Source organism: Gossypium arboreum, chromosome 4, assembly GCF_025698485.1.
Source record: "Gossypium arboreum isolate Shixiya-1 chromosome 4, ASM2569848v2, whole genome shotgun sequence".
Lineage (NCBI taxonomy): Eukaryota > Viridiplantae > Streptophyta > Magnoliopsida > Malvales > Malvaceae > Gossypium > Gossypium arboreum.
This window is the reverse complement of record NC_069073.1, coordinates 21,851,212-21,863,522: the sequence shown is the minus strand read 5'-3', so window position 1 is coordinate 21,863,522 and position 12,311 is coordinate 21,851,212. Positions and strand designations below refer to the sequence as shown.

Here is a 12,311-nt window from a genome sequence, read left to right as displayed (position 1 = left end):
AGGATTTTTAAGGTCTGACCCACTAAAGCCCAATGGCAATCATAGAAAGTCCAAAATCTCACTAGAGATAGGGGTAGAGCACTCTTGACATGAGGGGGCAAAATCTCGTTAAAATCTTCGGCCATGAGCCAAGGGAGATTATGCATACAAGAAACTATTTTCATATTGCCCCAAAAATAATTAAACTAGACAAGATCCAATTATGATTAGAAGAGTGTAACTTGAAGGTTGTGTGAATCTTTTACTTGGTGTTGCAAACCTCCTTAACCATAACCATATTCGAGCATTGTAAGATCCACAATCTTTTTTGGTAACCAATAGTATTGGTATATTTTCAGATATCAAAATAAGAGGCAGTCAATAATTTATCTAATAAGGAGTGTTACTTTCTTATCAGCACCTAATAAAAGGTTATGTATCAATACATCTCTTGTACCATTGAAATTAATTTATATAAAAAGTTAAATAAATTAATTGATCATGATCATGATGTTTAATAGTATAAAAAGTCAGAAAAATTTTTAAAAAAAAATCTATTAACTTAATTGGGAAGGGCACCTTAACTTAACTTAAGCATTCACAACATTGGGTCACATGAACTTAGCATAACACATACGGATATATATATATATATATATATATATATACACCATAATAGTTTACTAAATCATATTCAAAATGAACCACTCAAAAACTATTGAATTGACTTCTGGATAGTGTGATAGATCTCCGACTAGTTTTCAAACCAATCAAGCTTCTGTAATCTATAAAATAAAGGAAAGAAACTACGTAAGCAACGAGTGCTTAGTAAGCCTGTAAAAACCTTAAACATAACTTACCATTTCAATAATACAATACATAGATTAAACATAATTCAACACCAATGTCATAAGCTTAGCAAAGCTTAATCAACATCACCAACTCACAAGTTAGTATGTCTATCCATAACATAAATGAAATCAATCATAAAATATGTAAATTTCCATGTATACAACATCATTTAGTTCATCAATCCTTTCATTAAGTCATAATTCAATCTATTTGCATACTTACCATTTTGTTCCCTTTTCTTGCACATTGAACCATCTAGAATTACATCGGATACACGAGAAAGCTAACACGAAGTGTACTTTACATATAACCATAACATTTCCTTTACATCAATGCTCACACGATCTGTGAAATGGGCCTACTCACACAAGCTATGGGTCGAAATATAAGCTACACGATGCTGCTCACATGAGCTATGGAGAATCCGTAACAAATGTAGGATCTCAACCATCAGTAAGACATTCAAGACCAGCACTCGAAACATGAAATCTCTAATGACATGTCATTTGTGAAAGCAATGCTTCTGAGGATAGGGGATAACAAATGAATAAGTGTGTGAGCCTTTTAGTTTTTTTTTTCTTTTTTCTTTTTGGGGATAACAAATGAGCGTTTTGCTTATTTTTGTTGCACTGCACTGGTTTGTAGTGTGAATATATATAATATATAAAATTTAAGGTTTTGCCATCATAGTAGACATGCTGTTTTCTAAAATTTTAGGAAGAAAATGAACCATGGTTGTGAAATCTCTCCCAACCTTTTACACCAAATTAAACTCCTGAACTAATAATTTTGATAAGTGAAATCCTTTTGCCAATGTTAACCTTTAGAAATAATAGCAATACTGATATGGTCGTTAAAGGTCGTTGAGTCGGAAAACATATGATAATGTGTCAATTCATGTCAACATTAATTGTTAATGTCGTACTCAAAATAAAAAATTTCAAAATTTTTAAAAAAATATTTTAAAATTCAAATTTAAAATCACCTTAAAAAATGAATTTCCTAAAATTATTAATTTTTGTTTAAAAAGAAAAACACACGGGCTTTTGTTTTTGTCTCAACCAGTCCTGGATTTTGATTTGTCTGAAAGGATTCTGGTAGTTTGGTGTGAATATTGTTGAAGGCATTGATGCTTCTCCATTTTTTCATTCATGATTAATCTATCATTTCATTAATTAATATTGCTGCCTTATATTTGGTGTTTTCCTCCACCAGCATTTCTCAATAATGATATTTTTATATTTTGAGTAATCTATAAAAATAGTCATTCAACTATGCCCTTAGTTCTATTTTGATCACTCAACTATTAATTTTTTCAATTTAGTCACTCAACTCTTTGAAATTAAATATTTTAGTTGCCTTTTTTATTGGCCAAATAATAAATTTAGCCCTTCAATATTTACAAATTCTATCAATTAGATCCTAAATTTACAAAATTCAACAAATTTAATCTTTTAACATCTATAAAATTTACTGATTTAATTCTAATTCTAAAAGTTAAAAAATATTTTAAAAACAATCAATAAAGTTGTTTATAGTTTACAGAATGAATTTTTAAAAAAGTGTAAACAATGGTGGTGGATCAAGACCTTGAAGGTAAGAAGGCAAAAACTCATGATTATGAAGGAAAGCAACAAAATATAGTTCATAAAGTTAAATAGAGTTTTATGGTTTTAGTTTTCTTCTAACCTTCCTTTTTGGAGATGAGATTTGGGTTTTCTAGTTTGATTATCATAATGTTTTTTTATTAATGGTAGTCAACATTTTTGTCGGAATTTTCCTTTTGGTGATATAAAAGTTTTTTTTTAAAAAAAAATATTTTCCTCTTCAATTAGAGTTATATTGAATTTTAAAATTTGAATTAAAATGATAATCTTTTTTAACTGAGGGTGAGTTGATTGAATTTTTTAAATTTAAGATCAAATTGTTAGAACGTGTACATATTAAAGAATAAATTATTATTAAACTAATAAAAAGAAGGCGTCATCACTCATATCATGGAGAGTGACTAAAATATTTAATTTCAAAAGTTAAATGATTATATCAAAAAAATAATAATAGTTAGGTGACCAAAATAGAACCAAAGGCATAGCGAGGTGACTATTTTTGTAGTTTATCCTTATTTTTTCTATAATTTTAATAAATTTAATATTTTCTTTTCTTTTATAATTTTAAAATTATTTTAGACAAATAGATGAATGAACATGACAATCATAACTTGAATTCTCTTTTAAAAATATTATTTTGATTTTTATTTTCTTCTAAATTTTGAATCGGTGTGGATGTGAATTAAGTGACTTTTAATGGCCATGTCAACAGTTAATATTTTAATTAATATATTTGTTTCGTAAAAAGATGAGAGGGACTTAAATTGAATTTTGAAAAGTATTTTGAATAATAATAGAAATAGGTTTTTTATCGTAATAAAATAAGAGGAGAGAAAAAAGAAAAAAAGAGAGAGAAAGTGGAAGTGGAAGTGGAAATAATAGTGGATTTTATGATACTTCCTTACGTTGGCCTATTATTGCCGTAGCCACGAGAAGCAACCTTTGGACCTCAATCTCTGTCTTTGTGTTTCTCTGTTTTGTATTATTTTTACCTTTGTGTCATCAATGGCGAGCAGATACTGGGTGGTGTCTCTTCCGGTTCAGAGCTCAGCCTCCACTCTTTGGAATAACTTACAGGATCAAATCTCCAAGCATTCCTTCGACACTCCTCTCTACCGAGTATCTATCTATCTTGTTTCTTTTCTGTTCCTCTCTCCCCCAATTAGATCTGATTTCCTAATCCTTCTCTTTTGATTGCAGTTCAATATACCCAATCTCCGTGTTGGAACTCTTGATTCCCTACTCGCTCTCAGTGATGATCTCTTGAAAGTAATTTCCCTCTTTTTACTCATTCAATTCTTCCTCAATTTATTTTCTTTCTGCTTTTTCTTCACCGAATTCTTGTCTACCTTAGATCTGTTCTTTTTCTAATGATTACACCGAAGCCCTCAGATTAATTTTTATCAACTTCTGATTTAGACACTCTTGATTTGGTTTTGAGTTTTAATCTTTTATTTCCTCCTTTTCTTTTGGTGATTTCGATGTATGTGCAGTCAAATACCTTTATCGAAGGAGTTTCCCACAAGATCAGGAGGCAGATCGAGGAACTGGAGAGGGTATCTGGCTTGGAAACCAATGCTCTCACTGTTGATGGAGTGCCCGTTGATTCTTATCTAACCAGGTAAAAATTTTCCTAACTTCAATAAATGGATGTGGCATTCGTTATAAATCTGATAGGGTATTATGGATGATGGGTTTCAATTCAACTTGGTTTTGGTGATTTGATGGCAGGTTTGTTTGGGATGAAGCAAAGTACCCAACTATGTCCCCTTTGAGGGAAATTGTTGATGGTATTCACACTCAAGTGGCAAAGATTGAGGATGATCTCAAGGTAGTGATTCCTTTTCTGGATTTTCTTATTTATAATGCATGTTGGTTTTTTACTCGAATAGGTTGAATGGGAATTTGGGCTTTAAAGTGTTGTTTATTATGTTAGGTTCGTGTTGCTGAGTATAACAATGTGCGCGGGCAGCTTAATGCCATCAACCGAAAGCAAAGTGGAAGGTGTGACTACTGCTTCACTTGATTGTTGCATATGCCAGAATGTTTTGGTTTAATAGCTGATTTATTTCTGCCTATTTTAGCTTGGCTGTTCGTGATCTATCTAATCTAGTGAAGCCAGAGGATATCATTACTTCGGAACACCTGGTGACTCTCCTTGCAGTTGTTCCTAAGTATTCTCAGAAGGATTGGCTATCAAGTTACGAAACATTGACTACCTATGTGGTAAAGCAATATCATTCTTGGCTCAAAGTGCTAACTCTAGCCGTCAATTCATAGCCACTTGCTATATAAAATGCTACCTGCCAGAGCAGTTATTCTTGTGATATTTTTGAAACATCTGTGGTGCCGGAGCTTTTTATCTATTTATTACTATATTATTTATTTATTTATTTTTCATTAACATATGACAGACGGCTAGGATTGTTAGTTTTTTTTTAGAATTTAAATCTAGGGCTACGAATAAAGTTTTATTTACAAGAAAGCTTAGTAACTTTACATGCAAGAAACCTAGTATATATAAGCAGTAAGCTTTACAGCCAATAACTTTATTATTTTTGTGCTTATTATTTTCTTTAAATTAAAAGTGAGAAACTCCCTATCTTTTCTAGAGTTCCAACTTCTTTCTAGCTCATTTTCCAGCCTTATTTCTTTTGACTACTGTTGTTTTCTCCCTAAACGACATCAATTTTGGTATGAGAACCTAACTAGATTCTAGTGTTTACAGTTGGGTTTGCCTTTTAAGCCATGGTTAGACACATTAGAGGTCAAGGAACAGGAAATCAGGGTCAAGAAACAATATTGGCTGCAATAAGACATGCCTTGAAGAATTGTCATGTGCAATTTATGCTAGGTTGCCACAAGATCTGCCTAGCTAGATTGCATGTGACAATTCTTCAATCGCACGTCGTATCGCAGCCAATTCTGTTTTTTGGCCCTGATTTTCTTTTCACAATGCCAATCTGGAAGAGTTGAACATTGTGAAGCGGACCAGTTATTCCAGTTTATTGCTAGTGATGCAAGAAATAGAGTTTTTATTTTGGGGATTAAATTTGTAGCTTTATTGATGATAAGGGTTGTTTTAGCCTATGTTGCTTGGACTCTTCATTCTTCTTGAAGCACCTGTGTTCGATACTCATGTCCGACACATGAACACAAGGATATGATCTTCCAGGATTCTCCAAATACAAGTCTAATTACACCCATGTCCTATACATACTTGTGACCGACACACACTTAAGTCCGAGTAGCATAGGTTTTAGCTTCTTATCTAGAACTATTTCTCATAGTGATTGTAGTATTCACTCATTGTATCGGCAAACTCGTAGCTATTAAACTTAATTATTGTATGTTGAAGTCATTCTGTGTAACAAAGCAATGCATTTTCAGGTCCCTAGGTCCTCCAAGAAGTTGTATGAAGATAATGAATATGCTCTCTACACTGTTACGTTATTTGGTCGTGTTGCAGACAATTTCAGAACTAGCGCACGTGAAAGAGGCTTCCAAGTGAGTACATTCAATGGTTGTTTTTTTCTATACGAGTACTAGTTTTTGGCCATTCCATGTATGGAGTACGTGATCTTTAATTTAAAAAATAAAATAACTCTTTTGGAGGATATTTTATTCCCATCTTTTTGGTGCATTACTTTTGATGCCATTCAGGTTCGTGATTTTGAATATAGTCCAGAAGCACAAGAGAGCCGAAAGCAGGAACTAGAAAAATTGGTACAAGACCAAGATATGTTGCGAAGCTCTCTTTTGCAATGGTGCTATGCTAGTTATGGAGAGGTATTGTGTATTTTCCATTTCCTTTGATATTCTCGAGTCTTTCTAAGTTTTGAACTGTTTTTTTGAATAAGTTGCTTGCCTGTAGGTTTTCAGCTCCTGGATGCACTTTTGTGCTGTACGCGTCTTTGCAGAGAGCATTCTGAGATATGGTTTACCACCATCTTTCTTGGTAATTGTGAACTCGTTGATTCTTTTATTGTTTCTGAATCAACACTTGGTAGATTTGTCTGACTGCTGGTTTTGAACTGATATCAGGCCTGTGTTCTATCCCCATCTGTGAAGGGTGAGAAGAAAGTGCGGAGCATCCTGGAAGGGTTATGTGATAGTGCAAACAGGCAAGTGTAAAAGGCCTCTATTTTTATTTTTGGTGTGAGTATGTTGTAAAAATGTTGAAACATGGGGTCAGGCAGCTGTCATGGCTACATTTTGCTAATCTGTCCACTCAACTGGAAATTTTGTTGAAATGAGTTATAATACACATAGTGCGTTTTCTCAGTTTGTGTGTACATGAATAACAATGGGCATGCATGCATGCAAATCCTGAAGATACCGAGGTAATAGGTGATAGTGCAAAATCATTGTGAAGTCCTGAAAACAGTTGCCTAGTTAGATTGGTTTACTAAAGTTATACCCTTAGATTGATCCCTGATTTGACATTGATCTAATCCTCTCCTTAAACAAAAAATGCAGTACATACTGGAAGACTGAAGATGAAGGTGGAGCAATGGCTGGTTTAGGAGGTGACACTGACGCCCATCCCTATGTCTCCTTCACGATCAATATTGCTTGAAACTGTTGTTGATTTCTTCAAGCATATCCATCAAGACATCAGTAATCATAATAATAATAACAGTTAATAATAAGAAGAAATAAGGTAAAGCGTTGGAGATGCATTTGCTGTCTGTATATTTGGTTTGATAGATCGATTCTTTAGTTATTTATGGGCATACTCCCCTCACCTCAGCATAGCCTGCCTGCCTTCCTTTCCAGGAAAGGTTAGGGAAGAGAATAGAAGCTCCATTTTAAGGATTTTTGTGGAACATGGTGGATGAACCCTTGTGGAGAAGCTGTCTGCAACTTTTGTATTCTAAATTTTCGAAGCCTTTTAAAAATTTATTTATTCATATATATAATTACAAGTAAGATTTTGATATCAGTAAATGAATTGAGTCGATGGCAAATCAGTGAATTTAAATTTTTATATTAAACTACTGTTTATTTACCTATACTTTTAATAAATGAGTGAAATTAATTCACAAATCTTCACATTCTGTCTCCTCGGTGCAAATCAGCTTAGAGGCCTCTCATTCTACGTTAAAGTGATTCATAGAGAAATCAATGTTTCCTTCCATCCAATTAAGATTTTTGGTTAAAATATGGCACTAGCCCTTATGCTTTTTGTAAATTTGATTTTTATTTTTAGGAGTTTAATCCTCTTACCTTTTACCTTTCAGATTCAAATTTTAGTTTAAATTGTTAAAGATTATTTTGTTAAATTTAAGTTCAGTATGTCATATTTTAGTTATATTATTACCAAGTGATAAAAAATATATTAAGAATTAAATTTCAAATTTGTAAAGATTACAAAAACATTCGACATTTTAACCAAAAGCTTTAAACCAAGACCAGAAAAAAATAAGTGAAATTTCACCTCTAACTATCAATAAGACCAAAAGTTTTCCACACTCGGAACCAATCCTATGAGATGGTTTTGCAGGCCTATTAAAACACCGAACACCGCAATTGGTATTGATTCATTAAAGAAGGATTCCAAATTGAGCAGCTCTTATCTTACCACTTCACTTAAAAGAAATTGTTAGTTGAGCATTAATGTAACAGTACAAATCATGACATAGCTTTAACTCCAAAGAATGATGATTTTTTATTATTACCTACTGCCGGCAGATGCTTGGTTTCTTCTTATTTTGGAATTAGAATCGAATTGTATTTGTTTAGCTATATGTATCTGAAAATAAAATACCTACTCTTCTCTCACAATTCATCCATCAACCATCTAACTCTGCTCAATCTGTACTGTTAGAAGGTACTAATGCATGCATCCCTTCATATCACTCCTTAGGATGGAATGGAGCATCTCAACAGTCGGCTCTCTTTTCACACTTTGGACTCAAATTTCTTACATCCCAAATCCTTTAGACAGCCCTCATCAACACCTTGTCAATCCATGTCAAAGATGTATATATGTCACCAATAATCTCCACAGGAACAGAATCCATCTTTGAAATGATGGAATCGTTTTGAATCTCTTACAACAATTTCCCGGTCAACAATCTTTGAAATCAACTTAATGAAGGTATGACAGTCCCCACAAATCCTAAGATTCTTAATAACATGGATTGTTGCACCAGGAACCGTATTCATAATTGCAAACACAACCGCCAACTTCTCACTATGAACCCGCAATGTCAATCCTTTCTCTTCCTCATCAACATCATAGAGAACTGATGTCAACTTGGGTGTATAACCAACTCCTTGCAGCTTCACATATAGATCTTCCAGATACTCGTATATTTTCTTATGTTGAGGATGCTCTTTATCTCCAACCAAGAAAACATGTATCCTTCCTTTCAGTTCAACCAAACTGAAACCAGGATGTTTAACCAACCCACGATCCTTCATAAGAATTCTCATTCTCTCGACGTCTTCCCACCTTCCAGCATCAGCGTATATGTTAGAAAGTAAGACATAATACCCGCAATTATTCGAGTCTAATTCAAACAACTTATTGGCAGAAATCTCTGCAAGCTCCACATTCTTGTGAATCCTACAAGCCGAGAGAAGTGAGCCCCAGATTACAAAATCAGGTGTTACCTTCATTTGCTTGATCAAGTTGTACGCATGGTTGAGATGTCCAGCTCGTCCGAGAAGATCAACCATGCAACTATAATGTTCCAGCCCAGGTTCTACTTTGAATTCTTCTTTCATTGCATTAAAACAATCCCAACCCTCTTGTAGCAGACCTGCATGGCTACAAGCTGCAAGAACTGACACGAAAGTTATGTAATTTGGTGTGACCCTATCACTTATCATCTTGTAGAAGACCTCCAAAGCTTCTTTGGCACGGCCATGCATTCCATAACCAGCAATCAGGGCAGTCCATGACCTAACATTCTTCTCTCTCATACAATTAAATACCTTCCTTGCCATTTCAACTTTCCCGCATTTGCAATACATGTCAATAATGCAGGTTCCCACTATCACAGTATTCTCCAAATCCATCTTTATAACCTACGTAGAAAAGCACAAATCCTAGACCCCATTAAAGACTTGACACTTCACAAAATAATTCTACCAAGAGATTAATTATATTAGGGAAAGTAAAGAAACTGTAATAGTACCTGGTCATGCACACACTTGCCGACTTGCAAAGCACCAGAATGAGCACAAGCTAACAGCACAGAAGAAAGTGTAATGACATTGTAATTGACATTATTATCCCTTACCATCCCATAGAAAGCCTCCAAAGCCTCATTAGACAATCCATTTTGTGCATAAACAGAAATCATAGAATTCCAAGAAACCTCATCCTTCTCAACCATCGCATCAAACACTTTCCTAGACAGAGCCACATCCCCTCTTTTAGCATATGCATCCAGCAATGTATTTCCAACACCCACTTCTCCATCAAAACCCTTCTTTATGACCATTCCATGAACCCCTTCACTTGCTCCTTTTATAGGAACACGAGAACAAGCCGAAAGGACAGAAACAATAGCTACTGAATCAATAAAAACGGGTTCGTTTGCAACATCTCTATCATTTTCACTTTCCTGAATCAACAATTCCTTGAAAAGCAACAAAGCTTGACAGGGATTATTGTTCTGGACATATCCTGTAATCATAGAAGTCCAAGACACGATATTTGGTTGAGGAATTTGATCAAATAAGATTCGGGCATCTCTGAGTTGGCCACATTTTGAGTACATATCAATGAGAGCTGAGGATACAAAGAGGTCAGAGTGATAGCCAAAGATTAAAGCTTGTTGATGGGTTTGTTTTCCGGAATAAAGATCAAGCAAAGCGGAGCAAGCCTTGATAGTGCAAGGGAAAGTGGATCGGTTCGGTTTAAGAGAAAGCTTGCGCATTGAATGGAAGGCTTTGAGAGCTTGGGTAGAGTCGCCAGCGCGAGCTAAGTCGGCGATGATTGAGTTCCAAGAGAAGACGCTGGATTTGTCTAAGTATTTGTTGAACCATATTGTGAGGTTGGAGTTCGTTGAGAAGTGACTTTTCAAAGCAGTTTTGGTGAATGCTGAACTTGGATTTACAATCTTCATTGGCTTTCAGCTTTGGGTTTGAATTCAAGTTGCCAGTGGAGTGCTGCTTTCCTGTATGTTATATACTTACTGTTTTGACGTATTGTGGGGAAAATTCAAGCTGCATCCATAACATATGGACAATTTACTAAAAAAAGCCCTTTTATATTATTATTTACTGAAATAGCCCGATTCTTTGATTATTTACCGAAAAATGTCATTTTCCCCGAAAGCGCGTCCACATCAACGCAAAGTCAGGGGACGTGTCAGCAAAACGCTCCCCCAGGGAAGCGTTTTGCCCCCAATGGTCACATGACCGTTTGAACTCTAACGGTCAAATAAAAAAAACTATAAAAGGCCCCTCCCCCTTTCGTTTTTTCACACAATAATCCTCTCACAATTCTCTCTAAATTCTCTCCAAATTCTCTCAAATTTCTCTCAATTTTTGTTAAGCTCTCTCTAATTTTTACAAAAAAGCTTTGTTTAAATTTTTTTTGAATTCGTTTTATTTTTTAAATTACAAAAATATTCGATCGTGTTAGCAATGGCCGGAGAATTAATTCGTCTCGATACGAAACACATCTTCGTCGATCCAATGACAATGGTAAGTGATAAGTTTAATTAATTTTTTAATAGTATTTATTTTTTTTTTCATTTATGCAACTTTAATTAATATTTATTTTATAATTTTTTATAACAGTCTGTAAATCGGGTGTTGCAATGCTATATCGTAATATGCCTGGTTTTCCATCGCCATTGATAGAGAATTACCCACAGGAAGCAGATTTTTGGTACGTGGCCACGATAAGTCGGGGGTGCAAGTTGGACCCGAAACTAATCAGTGCATTGATAGAGAGGTGGAGACCCGAGACGCACACTTTCCATCTTCCATGCGGAGAGTGTACTATCACTCTAGAAGATGTGCAATTGCAATTGGGATTGCTGGTCGATGGGTAAGCAGTCACCGGGGCTGCTCAATCTGCTGATTGGGGGGCCGTATGCTACGAGCTTTTCGGTGATATTCTAGATAATATTAACAGAGGTCGGATCGAGACGGGCTGGTTACGAGACACATTTTCAGAGCCGAATAATGATTTTGAATGAATTAGAAAGAATACGATATGCTTGGGTATACATTCTTGAGATGATTGGAGGTTATCTGATGCCGGAATTGTCACAAAACCGCGTACATCTGAGATGTCTGCTGAAACTCGTTGATTTTAGAGTAGCAGGTGAATTAAGTTGAGGGTCTTTCATGTTAACAATATTGTACCGGGAGATGTGCGGGGCAACGCTACTGAATAAAGCCAAAATGGGAGGATGCCTATCACTACTACAATCATGGGCACGGTTTCGCTTTCCATTTTTATGTCCTCAAGTGAACCACCCATATACATTCTCATCAATAACAAGGTAAATTTTATATTAGATTTTACAATTATTACGTAGATTTAAAATATAATTGTATGCTAAAAAATTATTTAATTAGGTGGAACCATTCGATGAGTTATGTTGGAATACCTACATCTCTTGAAGATATGCTGCTTCTATTAGACCAATGGTTGGAAACACAAGTAAATATTAAATAAAATATATATACATAATAAAATAGTCGTTTCGTATTTAGTATTTAGTATTACCTATATAACTAATATTTTTATCATGTTCATATAGTTTCAATGGACACCATACGAGGATCCGGCAATTCAGGCAGTAATTCCGGATGAATTTTTTCAAAATCCGAACATTTGGCATGTAAAGGTCTCATTGGTCAACTATGCTATCGTGGATATGCACTAGTCAGATAGGG

General features: G+C 34.7%; 2 protein-coding genes across 2 annotated transcripts; one reads left to right on the top strand and one right to left on the bottom strand.

Moving 5' to 3' along the window:
- The first annotated feature begins 3,240 nt into the window (after positions 1-3,240).
- LOC108457645 (V-type proton ATPase subunit C) lies at positions 3,241-7,388 on the top strand. Its single transcript, XM_017756702.2, has 11 exons — positions 3,241-3,557; positions 3,639-3,707; positions 3,932-4,059; positions 4,170-4,269; positions 4,375-4,442; positions 4,523-4,664; positions 5,829-5,945; positions 6,102-6,227; positions 6,313-6,396; positions 6,483-6,562; positions 6,918-7,388. The coding sequence occupies exons 1-11, from the start codon at positions 3,444-3,446 to the stop codon at positions 7,015-7,017; spliced, it is 1,128 nt and encodes a 375-aa protein (XP_017612191.1). The 5' UTR covers positions 3,241-3,443; the 3' UTR covers positions 7,018-7,388.
- Positions 7,389-8,013: 625 nt separating this feature from the next.
- On the bottom strand, positions 8,014-10,618 carry LOC108459686 (pentatricopeptide repeat-containing protein At3g26782, mitochondrial). The gene is made up of 2 exons (XM_017759087.2): positions 9,587-10,618; positions 8,014-9,476 (listed from the first exon to the last, which is right to left on the bottom strand). The coding sequence occupies exons 1-2, from the start codon at positions 10,520-10,522 to the stop codon at positions 8,433-8,435; spliced, it is 1,980 nt and encodes a 659-aa protein (XP_017614576.1). The 5' UTR covers positions 10,523-10,618; the 3' UTR covers positions 8,014-8,432.
- Positions 10,619-12,311: the final 1,693 nt, after the last annotated feature.